Raw genomic sequence first — 18,804 nt, 5'->3', positions numbered from 1 at the left:
TATGAAACCGGCATTAATGTTGCCCTCATCTGATATTCAAATTCTTTTAATCTTTATTTTTTCTTACCATTATTTTATGCTTGTACTCAATGTTTGTGATTTTCTGTGCACTTGGTTTTTTCTATATGGATTTCCTGATTACTGTTCAAGACATAACAACCGAAATTTGGGTGGAATTTCCCAACCAAAATATGGGTTGAAACTTGACAAGATGCCTGATTAAAGTTTTTGTTTTTTTTTGGGAATAATGCCTCAAATAACACAAACATGGATTTTAATGTGACCGAATTGAGTAGCATTCTTATAGGCCATTGGAAAGACTAACCGAGGCTAACTTTAGTTCAGCAAGTGGTATTGTGAGGGTTGAAGGCAGTATGGTTTTGGGCTTCAAGACCATCTGCACTAAAGTAATAAGATGTGAAAAAAAAAAAAAAAAAAAAAACTTTAAGCCTATATCTCTAGTAAGCTTAACAGAGTTTTTATATGGTGCCCGACCTTCTGTCACTTAATATTCTTACAACACATAAGAAAGTGTACACATACAACACACAACTGTTATTACTTATAACGTTCATATGCTCATCACTAGATATTCGGATAAAAACACAATCTATGAATTTTTTATAACTTCATTTGGATGGCAGGATATGAAAGTGGTAATAATAGAGATGTCAGAGAAGACAATCATGAGCCCGAGGCAGCAAAGTGGACTCAAAAGGATACAAAACATTTATTTAGATATAATAGCAGAGCAAGTGAAGAAGGGGAGCAGGTGCACTACTACGACTCATAAGAGGACACGCAAGGATATTCAAATGAAGTTTTATGAGAAGAAAGGGCTGTCACAGAAGCCTTAAAAGCTAAGACAGTCTTCTACTCCACTGAAAGTTCATTCGTAGTGCCAAATTCAGATGCAGATCCTCATTCTCTTGTCAAATGCATGGATATTTTAAATGCTATGGAATTAAGTGAAGAACACTGGGTGAAGGTCTCAAAGATGCTACAAGATCCAGGGTGGATGATTTTTTCATGACAGCAACACTTGAGAGGAGGATGGCGTTGTTGCGCCTAGCGTGATGTTTTTTTAACGGATTAGTGTTATTGGGTTTTTTGCTTATGTTCAGATTGACTTCAGTAGTTGTTTTGTTTGCTTTATTCTGTAGGCCTTTGATCATTTATTAGATTTTAGTTAATGATTTGAAGTGTGGTAGTTTGTGGTTAAACAATTTTTTTCTTTAATTAATTAAATTATTTTGGATTTGGATGATATCATACCTTTTTTAGATGTTAATTTTTTATGGGCGACTTTATTTCTCATATGTTGCACAGATCAAACGGATAAAACATATCTTGCAAAAGTAGATGACGATGAAGAAGATGAAATTTGTTTTCTCGCTATTGCTGATGAATACATTCACTCTTACATTAGAAGACTGACATATAGAGACAGAAAATTAACTGGTCCGGACTGGGTAAGAGAGGTGCTCAGTGGTCATCCAGATAAGGATTATGATATGTGGCGAATGGAGAAGCACGTATTTCATAACTTATGTAATATTTTAGTGAGTAAAGGGTTCTTATTTATTCACGATATGTGACAGTAGGTGAGCAAGTGACCATGTTTATGACGATTATGGGTCATCGCTACAGTAATCGTATTGTAGCTAAAAGGTTCCAACATTCAGGCTCAACAGTTACTCGTCATTTTAAGAGGATTTTGACGGCAATTTTAAAGTTAGAAAAAGAAATAATTGTACCTCCTACTTTTGATACAATCCCAGAGGAAATTCACAAAAACCCCAAATATTATCCACAGATTAAGGTATTCAATCTTTCCTTTGTATTCAATTAACAAATATGTTTAATTATAAAGATTAGATTGTACCTTCTTATTTGGGATTTCTTCTTTATATTTACAAGGTTTGCATCGACACTATTGACAGCACTCACGTTAGTCCCACGTACTTGTTAAGAAACAGATTCCATACCGTGGAAGAAAATGAAGTACAACCCAAAATATAATGTGTGCATGCTCATTTGATATGAAATTCACGTATGTTTATGCTGGGTGGGAAGGCAGTGCCAACGATAGCAGGATATTATTAGAGGCAATAACAAACGAAAGATTGAAGTTCCCACATCCCCCTAAAGGTATAATTCCTCAATCATTGATTATGATTAAAAGTTTACATGTGTATTATAATAATCTTACATTCTTACTTATACTTCTTATTTACCATCATATTAGGTAAGTACTATGTCGTCGACTTGGGTCATACAAACATGCCCAGTTTTTTTACAACATATCGTGGCGAAACATACCACTTTCAAGAGTATAGGCATACAAATCGAAATCGCACATCTGCAACAGAGTTGTTTAATTATTGACATTCATCTTTACTTAATGTTATCGAGCGAGCATTATGTGAACTAAAGTCGTAATTCCAACCCTCAAGCCCATGCCTCCCTTTACGTTTTCAACACAACGACTTATAGTGCTCACAGCATATACGCTTCACAACTTCATACGAAGTTAAATGCAGATGGATAAAGAATTAACAACGTTCAGCAATAAAGATGTGATTATTGTGGATGAAAACAATGTCCGACGTTGTAAGATTCCTTCAACCTGTACAAGTGAGTGTGGGACCCTCAAGGCGGATGGGGGGTAAACCCCCCTCCTCGATCTCCACACCATGGAGAGCTCCGTGTGGCTCTCGATGTCCCCCTCACAGTATGAGTAATGGCGTGCGATACCACTGGATTTGGGATCAAAAGATCCAAAATCAAGTCGTACATAAATAATGTCCCCACATAGATCAAAATCCAATGGGAAATAAAGACTAGAGTCTTCATCCAGGATTAAGGCCTCGAACCCATATATGAACTCTGTGTACGAATAAAGCATGTCCCAGAAGGATAGGTTCGTGCCTGATTACGAATGGGGAAGGTGTTAGGCACTATACTCGCCCGAGAAACTCGGTCTAATGCCATTTTTATTAATTTTAAAGAATTTTGGACGAAAATATGAAAGTGAAATCAGTATCATCCCCAAATAGACGACCTATCCACAGCATACATAACTCGGGGATGAGTAATCCCAACTACAAAGAAAGGAAAAACGCATCCACAACCTAAGGGGGGTTGATATCAATTTCACCCAACCTTGGAAGGAACACTAGAGTATAATAAGGAAAGCATTAACAATCATGTGCTACGGCTAAGCAGATAATGAACAAATATCAAGAGATAATGCTAAGTAAACAATAACAAATATCATATGCTAGCAGATAATCGAGAATAGGCATGTGATCTAAGTGTAGCTATGTAAGAGAATATTCATATGCTACAGCTAAGCAAATCAATAATAAAGAAAGCAGTAAACAATCATATGCTACAACTAAGCATGGATAAGCATGCGATCTTAGCAAGGCTATGCAAAGAACAATAATCTACCACGTGCTTGAGATAAACATCTATAAATGCTAGCAATAGACATGCAAGCAATCAAAGAATCAAAGAATCAATAAAGAAATAGTAAGCAAAAGAAAAGGGGTAAAGGCATGATAGGCTAGAGAGGGCAATCATCATGACCTATCGCTCAGGTCCAATGAAATCAACTCCTAAAACTGTTTTTTCTTTAATTTTTGAAAAACCATTTTATTATTTTTGAAAAGGTTTGACTGGACTTGGGAGGACCCAAGCTGACTACGTACCCTGTGGAAAGAGATCAAGCCAACTTAGTTCGGAAACAGTATTTTGGAAAAAACGTTTTTAGTTTTTGTTAGGTTTTGTGATTTTTAGCATTTTTTAAGTGTTTTTGTAATTTTTATGTGTTTTCACCCTTTCAGCTAAAGGGAACATACAAGAGACATCCGTACTCCACAGTCTGGTGAAATGTCGATACTGAATGACAGAATCCCGAAAGCTAAGGAAAATCCTGAAAACAAATGACTAAGTCCCAGAGTAATTCTAAAGAATGATCCCAAGAAGTGAATATAACAGAATTCTAATAAGACTAAGTATCTAAAGAAGGGGAGAGACAGTGGTCGTAGGCTCCAAGTATCCTCATCATCGCCCTCGATGATGATCTCAGAATCAGTGGTCAAAATCCTAGACTCATGGACAGAATCCTAGACTAATGGGCAAAACCCTAGACAGCCTCCTAGGATTGAAGAGAATCCTGCAAATAGTAGCTAATCCTAGCACTTGGAGAGAAAGTCTAAACCTAGACTAAAACCCTAAAGAGAACAAAGGGGAGGAAAACAAGGTAGGGCTCCGACTAGCCTCATCATAGCCCTGACTCGATGGTAAGGGCACATTCAAACATACTCATTCGCTAGGCAAATGCAGTCAAGAATCGGATTATATTCATGCTCAAATTGGAGTTCAAAATGACAGCAACCCTTCAAATGTATTCAAACCTGGAATTCTAAGAATTAAGAGCCTATACGATCTCGGGCACCCTAATTGCATCCAAGAGATGTCATGTTGAAACAATGGAATTCACAAAGGATAATGATTCGACAACGTCTGTGAATAATCAAGCATGATTGTACTGCTAAGAATCTCTATATAAGTATTAAGGAAAAGATCTTGCTGGGAGACCCACAAACATAATCTTCACAAACAATAGACTCTGGTTGCCTCCTTCAAAGCATGAAAGAATCACACACATATTAAAGCATTTTATCGTAAGTGACAACATCTTAAACAAACGTTTACTTTGAAATCAAATTTTCCATAAAAGAAAAAAGGGTGTAACATGTGATGTAATGTGATGAGCAAAAGAAAATGCAACTTTTCATTTAACTATGGGTTTTTAACTGATATTATCAAATTATTTTTCTGGCAAGTTCGCATTAATGAAGAAAATGAAACACACAGATCTTCTCAACAATTCCAATTGCATTTTATCTCAAATTTTAAAGGTAAATGATTCTAACTCCTCAACTAGATCAAGCAAATAACGGATGTCTTATCCTGGCTCTCATCAAATATTACCCCCTCTTTTAAATTTGCTTGAGGATTAGCAATAAAAGTCTAACCCCAATTTCAAAGCTGAAGCGAAACATACTTTGATTGGAAAATCTTGAACTTTTCCATTGCATGTAATTCTAACTCCGCTTCAATATTTAACTTGCCCTTAGTATCTATGTTTCTATTGTGCCATGTATGTTTGTGGAACTTGTCCATTGCATCTCATTCTAACTACACTTTGATATTTGACTTGCCCTTAATATCTATGTCTTTATGGAGTCATGTATGTGTTGGATAGTTTAGCGATTGGTTGACTCAAACTGAGTTTCTTGCCAACATTACCAATCTCTTTATCTTGCATTTTACAGGCCGCCAAAGAGTTCGAGACAGAGTTGAAAAGGTATTCTAAAGAAGCAATTGAGCCCCCTGCAGGGAAACCCACCGCCATTAGTGAAGGTACAAAACAAGACTGGAAGCATCTAAGGCTAAAGAGAGCTTATGAGATGCAAGAGGCTAATTCTCCAGTGAGGTTCAGACCTTTAGATTGTAATGTATCTTCATTCGAGTTTTGGTGTTGTAATAGTAGGATTTCATCAAATGAATGTCTGATTTCAACATCGATATGTAATACACTGAATATAAGTTAAGGTTATCAATCTATTTTGTTGAAGTATAAATGATTAAATAACACCAAACTCTAGAGTAATTGGTTGTTTCACGTGGTCCCCTATTTTTTTTAAAGTACTGTATGCACCACATTATAGGATGATCCAAACTGTCCATGTGATGGGCCCAACATAAATAGGTTGTTCCCTAAAAATTATTTCCATAGGATGATCCTAGCCCTCCGATCTATAGAGGAATCCATAATATGTCGTCCTCATAGATCGGAGGGTTGGGATCATACTATAGGAATTATTTTTTGGGCACAACCTATTTAAGTTGTGGCCCATCACATGTACCGGTTGGATCATCCTATCGTGTGGTCCGTACAGAACTTTTTGAAAAATAAGAGACTATAACAGCTAAGATTTTGGAGTAATTGGTTGTTTCACATAGCTTAAATATAATTGTTAATGTGTTCCTAATTTGCCTGAGGTGATCGGACAGCTTGTATCATTTGATTGGACGGCTATTATCATTTGATTAGATTTTCTGCACTGAGCCAATTCATGACATCATCTACCGTTATATCTGCTACACGACAAACAAGTGGAGCGCATGTTTATCAAAACACTGGAGCACTTGAATCATTTCCCAAAATTTAAGAGGGTAAAATTTGCAAAGGCAAGATTTTTCATAGTAAATTTTTTATTCAAGAAAATTTATTGTTATTTCTCTGCACTCTGTAAAATAGGATGTAAAATGAAAAGTAAAATTTATAATGTTTCTTGGGATTTGCTAGGGTTCATCGCAAAGGCATTTTGCGGCTGGTCTGTCGCATGTCAGACCAGCCACCTCGTGAATAGAGACAAAAGCTTACATCCCCTGATGAGCTGACATTTGGATACACTTTAGAGCAAGGTTTTAAATTTCGGTTTCAGGCCGAATTTCGGTCTAGGCCTAAATCCAAAATTTCAGGCCGAAATCCCGTAACAATTAAAAAATATTATTTAATTCATTCCGAAATTTTGGACCGAAATTTCGTATTATTTCCTTTTTTTAAGGAAAAAAATACATTTTCTCGAAATTTCGGCCGAAATTCTCGAAATTCAGAAATTTCTGACCGAAATTTTGTAAACCACGAAATTCCGGATTTCACCAAATTTCGGTTTCGGTCTTCACCGAAATCCGAAATTGGCCAAAATTTAAAACCATGCTTTAGAGTAAATCTCCATCTTTTCCAGTGAAAAATATAGGGAAAATGACACTTAGACCCCCTGTGGTTTCTGACACATTCAACTTAACCCCTAATGTTTAAAAGTTACAAGTAGGCCCCCTATGGTTTCAATATGCAAAAGGTACGCCCCCACAGTTGACGGTTCGTCCATAGATTGAAGGGTTAGATGATCCAATGTAGCTGAGTTTTTGGACACACCCTATAAGTAACATCCATTATAAATAGTAGGGATTTGCTATGGACCATCACATAAGGCCGTTTGTGGACCAACCGTTGCAAGTGGGAGCAGCCACATAGGCTCACGTTTTGTCTTATTCATTTAATTCACCCTTTTTAGATCTCATGCATCAGCGGGTTCTCAAAATGCAAAGGTCCCTAGCAAATCCCTAATAAGTACAGGGGTGGCTACCAAGGGGAGAATGCCATTATCCACATATGGGAGTGCAGATATCACTAGAACTTGGATTTGATAATGGAACGACTCAGCACTTCTCAAATCTGGCTTTCGGGAGCATTTTGGCAATTGCAGTTCTCATAGTACCAAAAAACAGAGCGTTTTAGGGAAACAACGCAATTTTCATGAACTCTCTCTCTCTCTCTCTCTCTCTGAGGGTTTACTATGTAAACATTTACCTTCATCTTCCCAGTTCAAATTACTTCTAATGGGGATGGGAGCTGCTTCAAAATATGTAAGGTGAAGTTTGGCTGCTCAAATTCATCAAAAGGGTACACTTTCTCCACCCTTATTTTCTCTTTCTACAGTATCTCATTCTCAGATTATACACTATGAGAAATCAAATTCGGATAACTGGAGCCAAACCCAGTTCGAAAATTTCGTGAAGAAGCAGTGTAGATCAAGGTCTGGTATTAGTTTGAAGAATGCCTTGGGTTTCTTTGATCGTTTGGTTGCCATCAAACCCTTCCCATCGATTTTCACTTTTAATCACCTCTTGGGGGCTCTTGCTAGAATGAAACATTATTCGCCTGTGGTTTCTATGTACAGAAAGATGAATTCGGTAGGAATGGATCCCGATATATGTACGCTGAGCATTTTGGTTAATTCTTATTGCTGTTTGAATAGACTGGACTTGGGTTTTGCTACCATTGGTGGCATCCTGAAACGCGGTCATGAACCAAATGTTGTTACATATAGTTCCTTGATTGATGGCCTCTGTAATTCGGGCAGGTGGAATGACGCCATAGGGTCGTTCAATGAAATGGTGGGGCGAGAGATTTCTCCGAATGTGATAACCTTCAACATACTAGTGAATGCTCTTTGCAAACAAGGAATGGTCACAAAAGCACGTGGACTATTGGAAGTGATGATTCAAAGAGGCGAGAACCCTAACATTATCACATACAATACATTGATGTATGGATACTGCTTGGTGGGCCAAATGGATGAGGCAATGAGCCTCTTTTCAGAAATGATTATTAAGGGCATTTCTCCAGATGTTATCACTTATAGTTCCTTGATTCATTGCCTCTGCAATTCAAGATGCCCTAGGTTTGTCCAATGAAATGGTAGGGCGAGAGATTTCTCCGAATGTGATAACCTTCACCATACTAGTGAATGCTCTTTGCAAACAAGGAATGGTCACAAAAGCACGTGGACTATTGGAAGTGATGATTCAAAGAGGCGAGAACCCTAACATTATCACATACAATACATTGATGGATGGATACTGCTTGGTGGGCCAAATTGATGAGGCAATGACCCTCTTTTCAGAAACAATTAGGAAGGGCATTTCACCAAATGTTATCACTTATACTTCCTTGATTCATGGCCTCTGCAATTCGGACAGGTGGGAAGAAGCCGTAGGATTGTTCAATGAAATGGTAGGGCAAGAGATTTCTCCGAATGTGATAACCTTCAACATCCTAGTGAATGCTCTTTGCAAACAAGGAATGGTCACAAAAGCACGTGGACTATTGGAAGTGATGATTCAAAGAGGCGAGGAGCCCGAGATTATCATTTACAATACATTGGTGGATGGATACTGCTTGGTGGGCCAAATGGACGAGGCAATGAGCATCTTTTCAGAAATGCTTAGGAAGGACATTTCCCCAAATGTTATCACTTATAGTTCCTTGATTCATGGCCTTTGCAATTCGGACAGGTGGGAAGAAGCTGTAGGATTGTTCAATGAAATGGTGGGTCGAGAAATTTCTCCGAATGTGATAACCTTCACAATACTAGTGAATGCTCTTTGCAAAGAAGGAATGGTCACAAAAGCACTTGGACTATTGGAAGTGATGATTCAAAGAGGTGAGAACCCTGACATTATCACATACAGTACATTGATGGATGGATACTGCTTGGTGGGCCAAATGGATGAGGCAATGACCCTCTTTTCAGAAACGATTTGGAAGGGCATTTCACCAAATGCTATCACTTATAGTTCCTTGATTCATGGCCTCTGCAATTCGGACAGGTTGGAAGAAGCCGTAGGAATGTTCAATGAAATGGTAGGGCGAGAAATTTCTCCGAATGTGATAACCTTCAACATACTAGTGAATGCTCTTTGCAAACAAGGAATGGTCACAAAAGCACGTGGACTATTGGAAGTGATGATTCAAAGAGGTGAGAACCCAGATATTATCACTTACAATGCATTGGTGGATGGATACTGCTTGGTAGGCCAAATGGATGAGGCAATGAGCCTCTTTTCAGAAATGATTACTAAGGGCATTTCTCCAGATGTTGTCACTTATAGATCCTTTATTCATGGCCTCTGCAATTCGGGCATGTGGGAAGATGCCCTAGGTTTGTTCAATGAAATGGTGGGTCGAGATATTTCTCCGGATGTGATAACCTTCGACGTACTAGTGAATGCTCTTTGCAAACAAGGAATGGTCACAAAAGCACGTGGACTATGGGAAGTGATGATTCAAAGAGGCGAGAAGCCCGATATGATCACTTAGGGTGCGTTCTTTAACGCTTTTCGGGAGCTCTTCTTCTATTTTTTTCTCTCTGTTGGAATACGTTTTTTCGAGAATGCCGTTCCTTTACAACTTTAACATCCTATCCAAAGAAACTGCCATAATCTTTGGGCATTATTTTTTGGTGCTAAGTTTTATCGCTCCAAAAGATAAGGATCGATTTAGCGGGACGGCAATTCACGTTTTCCCGTCTCTCTAACCTGCTGACAACCGTCTCTCCAACATCCTCACGTTCTTCACTCTATCCATCAAAAAAGCGACGTCTCAGGGATTCAACTCTGTCTTCTTCAACACCCTTCTCTATAAATCCCTCCTCAGCCCACAAACCCAAGTATCAAGTTCGTTTCCATCAAGCAGGGCTGTGGTAATGACAAACCAATTGAAGAGGACTCCGGGAACGCAAAGCAACAGTCTTTCCTATATCTTTTTTCTGAGATTTTTCCATCTCTTTTCCAGATTTATTCCCCTTCCAGAGGTTTTTTTTCCAGGTATTTCCTAAACGATATTGTGATTTTTTTATGTTTTCTTTGTTATGGCTCTAATTTATCATTACCATCCAATTTAAGCTTAAATTTGATTGTTCTAGCTTACGGTAACCCTGCCTACACGGCATTGGGGGTATTCTTTGCAATTCAGACCACAATGTCCCTTGGGCTTTCTTTGAGCCTATTAGGGTGACCGACTGAGGAAAAAGTTTGCGCTCTCGCTAGCTCTCACTAATGGGATATGTTTTGTTGATCCCTCCCTTCTTGATGCCTTCGAGGTAGAAGGGGATTCGCTTAATGCGTCCGGTGGATGAAGTATGGCAAAGGATTACTGTGGCGAGGGTCTGGACGTTGTGGATGTTGATTGTTATTCTACCTCACTTCAACATATATTTTGGTCCACTAATGGAGAAGCAGATTGCTGGCTTGTAGTGGTGTTGTAAGGGATGCTACAGCGTATCATCTTCTGCCTTGAGGAATCCTTGGAGTAGCAGATTGCTGGCTCGTAGTGGTGTTGCAAGGGATGCTACAACGGTTTTTGTTATCACTTTCTGCCTTGGGGGATCCTTGTAATTTTCTGCCGCCTTGTCGTTTGCCCTGATCTCGCTAGCCGTGGGCGTTCTTCTCTTCACTAATAAAACTTTGCTATTCAAGAAAATATCTTAAAAATTACCAATGTTCTTCTAAAATCAGATAGATTCAAGATATTTTTGTCCAATTTGTGAAACCAATGTCGTTAATACAACTGCAATGCTTTATGGGGCCCTGTGGTGGAAAGGAAGCTAGCGGTGTGGAAGAGAAGGTATCCAAACTTGGCGTTTGGATAATGTTGATTAAAGCCATTCTTTCTACTATTCTAATTTATTTCATCTCACTTTTCAAGTGTTCATGGGGGCATTAAATGCCTTCAAAAGGGATATTTTATAGAATGATATCGAGGATAATAGGAAATATCCCTAGGTCAATTGGTAAGAGGTTTGCAAACCTTGGGGCTGTTGGAGATGAATCAAGCCTTATTGGGCAAGTGATGGTGCATTTATCGAAAAGTAAAAGTGGTAAGAAAAATAACTTATATTGAAAAGGGAAAGCGGTAGGAAAAATGAAGCCACTTTAATGTTGAAAAACTCAACAATCTAACAACGCCTCCGGCCTCCCTAGCTAGAGTCTGCAAAATAAGTTAACTTCCTTTGAAATTTGTTAGCATGGAAGGTCAACACCACTCTACAACCCAAAACCACATCGATGATGTGTTCTAACCACGAAGACCTTGCGCTACTATTTGTTGACTGAGCGTTGTATTTGACAAACTTCCCTCCACCAAAAACTTGGCATCAACATTGCTTACAGAAATTTCAAAAACCCATTGGAAGCACTCAGATTGCTTAGTTTGAGTAATTTAGTATTGTAGGACCCAGAGAATTTTTTTTTCCCCCTTCCCTTTTATTCCTACAGACATTGACAGTGCTTGTTGGACCTTCGTCGCCATACAAAAAATGTTACTGCCACCTTTTATTGGATCTTTGTCTGCAACTATACGCTACTTTTGATCCACAAATAATTATCTCTGTCCAACTTCTCTGAATCACCAATACCCTTAAAAACTTCTTTGCTTGTTAGTGTCCAATTTTGTCATTTGGAACACAAACTTGTCGGACAGACCATGATTGTTCTACGAACTGCACTTTTTGCACAGCAAAAGAAGCTTTTATATAGTCTGCACATTTTGCACAACGAAAGAAGCTTTTGTATAACCTCTTGGAGAAATATCAAGTCCTGTAGATGGTTCTTTTCTCTATCTAGATAAAGGTTCTGCAATTATAGAAACATAACATTTGTGAGCAGCAGACGTGTTGAATTCTTCTCAAATTGAATGAAACCCAACAGACTGCACATAGGGAAACACAATTGTATTACACAGAATTACATGAAACCAAACATTAAGACCTTGTTGTTCAGTGAATCCTCAGAACGAAAGAGCCTATTTTAAATCAGCTTGCCAACTGTTGGATTAGTGATATAAATTATTTGGGATTAACTTCTTTATGAAGGGCATTATTGGAAGGTGTTTTTTGAAGTACACTAAAGAGGGCTTTTATCTTTAGTTGGAGCTTGATTTTAAAAGAATGAATTAGGGCTTTTCTCTATAAGAAAAGGGGTTTCTTTCTGCAAGAATTTTTCTTCTTCTTCTCTTGCAAGAGATTGAATCCAAGGTTATTGGGTTTCTTTTTTGGTGTTTTCTGGGTTGTGAAGACATGGTGAAGGGAGTATTGCTTTTTTGCTTGGGTTGCAAGAAGAGGGTATTGGTGAGTTTTTTACCATTGTTGGGGAGGTAAGGGTTTTCACCCTTGTTTTTAATTTCCCATCCTTGTTAGTGTTATATAGTTGCTGAATTGCCAGTGGATGTAGGCCAAGTACTGAACCACGTAAATATCTTTCATCTCTCGATTTCTTGTTTCCTTTATTTCATCACCCTTGAATTGTTGCACACACACACATTTGGGCTAATCCCGTGGGTCACCGGAGGCTATTTGTTATTGTTTGATTTGAGTAGTTTTTGGTAACCGGATTTCTAGTGGGGGATTCTTGCCGCAACACCAACTTTGCTTTCTCCCGTGAAAATCCTTCATAAATGTACTTTTTTTCTTTGGATGAACCAAATATTCTTGTCTTGCTCCCGTAGTTTCTCTAAATTTTTTTCAATTTTCAACCTTTTCTTGTTTCTATTGAGAATTCTTCAAGTAAAAACTGCAAGCAAGTTCTGTCCCCTACGACCTCACCCTACGGAACATGGGGATTTCTGTATCATACTTTGATTGGAAAATCCTGAACTTCTCCATTGCATGTCAGTCTAACTCTGCTTTGATATTTAACTTGCCCTTAGTATCTATGTATCTATGGCGTCATATATGTTTGTGGAACCTGTCCATTGCATGTCATTCTAACTCCGCTTTGATACTTAACTTGCCCTTAGTATCTATGTTTCTATTGTGTCATGTATGTTTGTGGAACTTGTCCATTGCATCTCATTCTAACTACGCTTTGATATTTGACTTGCCTTTAATATCTATGTTTTTATGGTGTCATGTATGTGTGTGGATAGTTTAGCGATTGGTTGACTCAAACTGTGTTTCTTGCCAACATTACCAATCTCTTTATCTTGCATTTTCCAGGCTGCCAAAGAGTTCGAGACGGAGTTGAAAAGGGATTCTAAAGATGCAATTGAGTCCCCTGCAGGGAAACCCACCACCGTTAGTGAAGGTACAAAACAAAACCTGGAAGCCTCTAAGGCTAAAGAGAGCTTATGAGATGCAAGAGGTCTAATTCTCCAGTGGGGTTCAGACCTTTAGATTGTAATGTACCTTCATTCGAGTTTTCGTGTTGTAACAGTAGGATTTCATTAGATGAATGTCTGATTTCAACATCAATATGTAATACACTGAATATAAATTAAGATTATCAATCTATTTTGTTGAAGTATAAACTCTAGAGTAATTGGTTGTTTCACGTGGTACTAGAGTTATTGCCTCACGACAGGTCTTGGGTTGAAAACCCAACTCCTTAATATTAAAAATCCAGAGATTTTATATGGTGTAAGCTGCGCCCATTACCAATCCTGGGGGACTTTCTGTTCCTCTTGGTATAATGGCTAAGGCGCTATACCAAATCCTTTATGTGGCTATCTTGATTCATGGCTTTTTTTTTCTCATGTTATCGATATCCGGGAAACACCACAGACATTCTTGCCTAGGTAAGTCATCTTTCAAAAAAAAAAAAAAAATTATATGGTGTAAGCCCTTATAGTCCCGTATTTTTTAAAAGGAGTTGTATGGACCACACTATAGGATGATCCAAACTGTCCATGTGATGGGCCACAACATAAATAGGTCGTTCCCTAAAAATCATTTCCATAGGATGATCCTAGCCCTCCGATCTATAGAGGTTTCCATAATATGCAGTTCCTCATTGATCGGAGGGTTGGGATCATACTTTAAAAAGTATTTTTTTGGCACAACCTATTTAAGTTGTGGCCCATCACATGTGCCATTTGGATCATCCTGTAGTGTGGTCTGTACAATACTTTTTGAAAAATATGGGACTATAAGGGCTTACACCATATAAAAACTCTAAAAATCCAAACTCTAACAGCTTAAGATTTTGGAGTAATTGGTTGTTTCACATGGTAACAGGATGAGGTGCTGTGGTGTATGTTATTTGCAGATGACATAGTATTAATCGACGAAACCAAAGCAGGAGTAAATGCTAAATTAGAGTTATGGAGAATTACTTTGGAATCTAAAGGTTTTAGGCTGAATAGGACTAAGATAGAATATATGGAATGCAACTTTAGTAATGTAAGGAGGCGAGACAAGGATGTAGTAAATATGACTGGACAAGAGGTACCTAAGAGGGATATCTTTTGCTATCTTAGTTCAATTCTACATAAGAAGAGATTGAAGAGGATGTTAACCATAGAATAAGACCAGGTTGGTAGAAGTGGAAGCTTGCCTCAGGAGTTCTGTGCGACTGTAAAACCCTACCAAGTTAAAGGGAAAGTTTTATAAAACAGACGTGAGGCTAGCCATGTTGTACGGCTCAGAATGTTGGGCCACCAAGAAGCAGCATGTGCATAAGATGAGTGTAGCGGAGATGCGAATGCTTAGATGGATGTGCGGCCACACAAGGCTAGATAGAATTAAAAATGAAGACATTCGTAAAAAGGTGGGAGTGGCTCCAATTCAGGAGAAGATGAGAGAGCACCGCTTAAGATGGTTTGAACATATCCAACGTAGGCCTTTGGATACTCCGATGAGAAGAGGCGACTCGTGCCAAATTGATGGAGTAAAAAGAGGAAGGGGCAAACCGAAAACAACTTGAGTAGAAACAGTGAGGAAAGACTTGATAGCTTGGAACATAACAGAGAACATGATCTTGGATATGATAGAATGGAAGACAATGATCCACGTAGCAAAACCCAACTCGAACTAGAATTAGAGCTGGGTAGATTCCTTTTACCTTCTTCATGAATTTTTTTTATAACGGATTCATTCAGCCGACCCCAACTAGTTTGAGACAAAGGCTTTGTTGAGTTGAGTTGAGTTGAGTTGGTTGTTTCACATAGCTTAAATATAATTGTTAATGTGTTCCTAATTTGCCTGAGGTGATCGGACGGCTTGTATCATTTGATTGGACGGTTATTATCATTTGATTAGATTTTCCGCATTGGGCCAATTCATGACAGCATCTACTGAGCAATTTGGTTTCAATGAAGTGTGTGCTATTGAAATTAGGATAAAAACACAATTATCTTGTGGAGTTATTGGACTGCAAACATTTATAAGCCACTTTTTCAATTATCTAATCTCAAAATCTCCGTTTTTTTGTGGAAAACATTTTAAACACTTTTAAAAAGCATTTTAGAAGTATTAAATGCGTTTTTTTTTTTGCAAGCTTTCTAGCTTTAGCATTACCCTGTTTTGTAAATGGAAAAATTTTACACATTTTTTTGACTAGGTCTTTTTTTTTTTTTTAACTAACACCGTATTAAACTCAAATTTCCCAATCCCTTTTTTGCTTAATCAGGTTTTGCTAACTATGGTTAGGATTGCAAATTCCCATGATTTTTGGGTAATAAGAGACCAAAGCAAAGCCTACCAAATGGATGTTCTGGATTGCATGATCCCATTTGCAGATCCTTTTTTGTTTTGGATCATAAAAATGGTGCTCCGAAATATGATCTTTATAGGGCTTATTAGGGTTGGGAGCTAGGACTTGGGATGAAATAAAAGAAGTACAACTCTACAACAATCTTAAAAAGAAAAACAATTAAAGAAATGTACAGTCAGGTTAACAGACTTGATAAAGTGTTGCCATCATTTAATTGATGGTGGTTGAAAGTTGATGTTTTGAAGTCACACTCTCAAAAATAGGAGTAGCAATGGGTTGGTTTAGGCATCACAAAAGGCAATTTTCACCTATTAATCCGAGGCTCCATTACTTTGTACTTATAATATAAGGGGGTAAAATTTGCAAAGGTAAGATTTTTCATAGTAAAATTTTCTTCTGGAAAATTTATTGTTGTTTCTTTGCACTTTGTAAAATAGGATGTAAAATGAAAAGTAAAATTTTATAATGTTTCTTGGGATTTGCTATGGTCCATCGCAAAAGGCATTTCGCGGCTGGTCTATCGCATGTCAGACCAGCCACCTCGTGAACGGAGACAAAAGCTTACATCCACCGATGAGCTGGCATTTGGATACTTTAGAGTAAATCTCCATCTTTTCCAGTGAAGAATATAAATGAAATAATTATTCACAAACACATATTGGATAACGACACTCTTCTCTCCAATTTATATTAATCTAGTTTAGATTTTAAAAGGTCATATAGTTTACCGTTCCTAACATCCATTATAAAAAGTAGGGATTTGCTATGGACCATCACATAAGGCATTTCACGGACCAGCCGTTGCAAGTGCGAGCAGCCACATAGGCTCACCTTTTGTCTTATTCATTTAATTCACCCTTTTTAGCTCTCTCATGCAACATCCTTCAAAAAATGTAAGGAGAAGTTTCGCTACTCAAATTCATCAAATGGGTACACTGTCTCCACCCTTATTTTCTCTTTCTACACTATCTCATTCTCAGATTATACCAGATGAGAAATCAAATTCGGATATCTGGAGCCAAACCCAGTTCGAAAATTTCGTGAGGAAGCAGCTTAAATCAAGGTCTGGTATTAGTTTGAAGGATGCATTGGGTTTCTTTGATCGCTTGGTTGCCATCAAACCCTTCCCATCGATTTTTACTTTTAATCACCTGTTGGGGGCTCTTGCTAGAATGAAACATTATTCCACTGTGGTTTCTATGTACAGAAAGATGAGTTCGGTAAGAATGGATCCCAATATATGTACACTGAGCATTTTGGTTAATTCTTATTGCTGTTTGAATAGAGTAGACTTGGGTTTTGCTACTTTGGGTAGCATCCTGAAACGCGGTCATGAACCAAATGTTGTTACATATAATTCCTTGATTCATGGCTTCTGCAATTTGGGCAGGTCGAAAGAAGCCATAGGGTTCTTCAATGAAATGGAGGATCGAGATATTTCTCCTAATGTGATAACCTTCAACATACTAGTGAATGCTCTTTGCAAACAAGGAATGGTCACAAAAGCACATGGGCTATTGGAAGTGCTGATTCAAAGAGGTGAGAACCCGGATATTATCACTTACAATGCATTGGTGGATGGATACTGCTTGGAAGGCCAAATGGATGAGGCAATGAGCAGGGGCAATGCCAGAAATTTTGAACAAGGGGGGCAAAAATTATAGTAATTTTTTATCTATCTTAAAATTAAGATAGAAAAAATTTCTATCTGAAAGTTTGCACAAGGGGGCAAAAATTATAGTAAATTTTGCACAAAAAAGGGAGATAAAAATGGTAAAATTAAAATTTTAAACTTATTTTCTATCTTAGGGATGATTGGAAAGGGGGGCATATTTTTTTAAAAAAGGGGTAAGTATAAAAAAATATTAAAAAAATAAAGGTATATTTTTTTTTCCAAAAAATTAAGGGGGGCAATTGTCCCCCTTTCCTCTCATGTGGCATCGCCCCTGGCAATGAGCCACTTTTCAGAAATGATTACTAAGGGTATTTTTCCAGATGTTATCACTTATAGGTCCTTGATTCATGGCCTCTGCAATTCGGGCATGTGGGAAGATGCCCTAGGTTTGTTCAATGAAATGGTGGGTCGAGATATTTCTCCGGATGTGATAACCTTCAACATAGCAAACAAGGAATGGTCACAAAAGCACGTGGACTATTGGAAGTGATGATTCAAAAGGCGAGAAGCCCCGTATGATCACTTAGGGTGCGTTCTTTAACGCTTTTCAGGAGCTCTTCTTCTATTTTTTCTCTCGGTTGGAATACGTTTTTTAGAGAATGCCGTTCCTTTGCAACTTTAACATCCTATCCAAAGAAACTGCCCTAATCTTTGGGCATTATTTTTTGGAGCTAAGTTTTATCGCTCCAAAAGATAAGGATCGATTTAGCAGGACGGCAATTCACGTTTTCCCGTCTCTCTAACCTCCTGACAACCGTCTCTCCAACATCCTCACGTTCTTCACTCTATCCATAAAAAAAGTGACGTCTCAGGGATTCAACTCAATCTTCTTCTAGTCCCTTCTCTATAAATCCCTCCTCAGCCCACAAACCCAATTATCAAGTTCGTTTCCATCAAGCAGGGGTGTGGTAATGACAAACCAATTGAAGAGGACTCCGGGAACGCAAAGCAACAGTCTTTTCTATATCTTTTTTACTGAGATTTTACCATCTCTTTTCCAGATTTATTTCCCTTCCAAAGGTTTTTTTTCCAGGTATTTCCTAAACTTTATTGTGATTTTTTTATGTCTTCTTTTTTATGGCTCTAATTTATCATTACCATATGGTTCTAGCTTAGGGAAACCCTGCCTACTCGGCATTGGGGGTATTCTTTGCAATTCAGACCACAATGTCCCTTGGGCTTTCTTTGAGCCTATTAGGGTGACCGACTCCAATGAG

The 18,804-nt window shown here is 38.1% G+C and overlaps 1 protein-coding gene, 1 non-coding gene and 1 pseudogene across 3 annotated transcripts; all 3 read left to right on the top strand.

The window, feature by feature from the left end:
* The first annotated feature begins 2,537 nt into the window (after positions 1-2,537).
* LOC143888656 (uncharacterized) lies at positions 2,538-13,724 on the top strand (annotated as a pseudogene). Its single transcript, XR_013254607.1, has 5 exons — positions 2,538-2,637; positions 3,852-3,892; positions 5,349-5,531; positions 7,546-9,746; positions 13,419-13,724. The product of XR_013254607.1 is annotated as an uncharacterized LOC143888656 (transcript).
* Positions 10,979-17,576, top strand: LOC143888655 (uncharacterized). Its single transcript, XM_077393090.1, has 3 exons — positions 10,979-11,050; positions 13,419-13,496; positions 16,893-17,576. The coding sequence occupies exons 1-3, from the start codon at positions 10,979-10,981 to the stop codon at positions 17,574-17,576; spliced, it is 834 nt and encodes a 277-aa protein (XP_077249205.1).
* LOC143889040 (small nucleolar RNA snoR80) lies at positions 13,855-13,988 on the top strand. Its single transcript, XR_013254665.1, has one exon. It is a non-coding gene; the product is annotated as a small nucleolar RNA snoR80 (small nucleolar RNA).
* Positions 17,577-18,804: the final 1,228 nt, after the last annotated feature.

This window comes from Tasmannia lanceolata, unplaced genomic scaffold (assembly GCF_043159265.1).
Source record: "Tasmannia lanceolata isolate RefF3 unplaced genomic scaffold, GAP_Taslan_0.1 ptg000012l, whole genome shotgun sequence".
Taxonomy (NCBI): Eukaryota; Viridiplantae; Streptophyta; class Magnoliopsida; order Canellales; family Winteraceae; genus Tasmannia; species Tasmannia lanceolata.
This window is presented reverse-complemented; position numbering and strand designations above follow the sequence as displayed.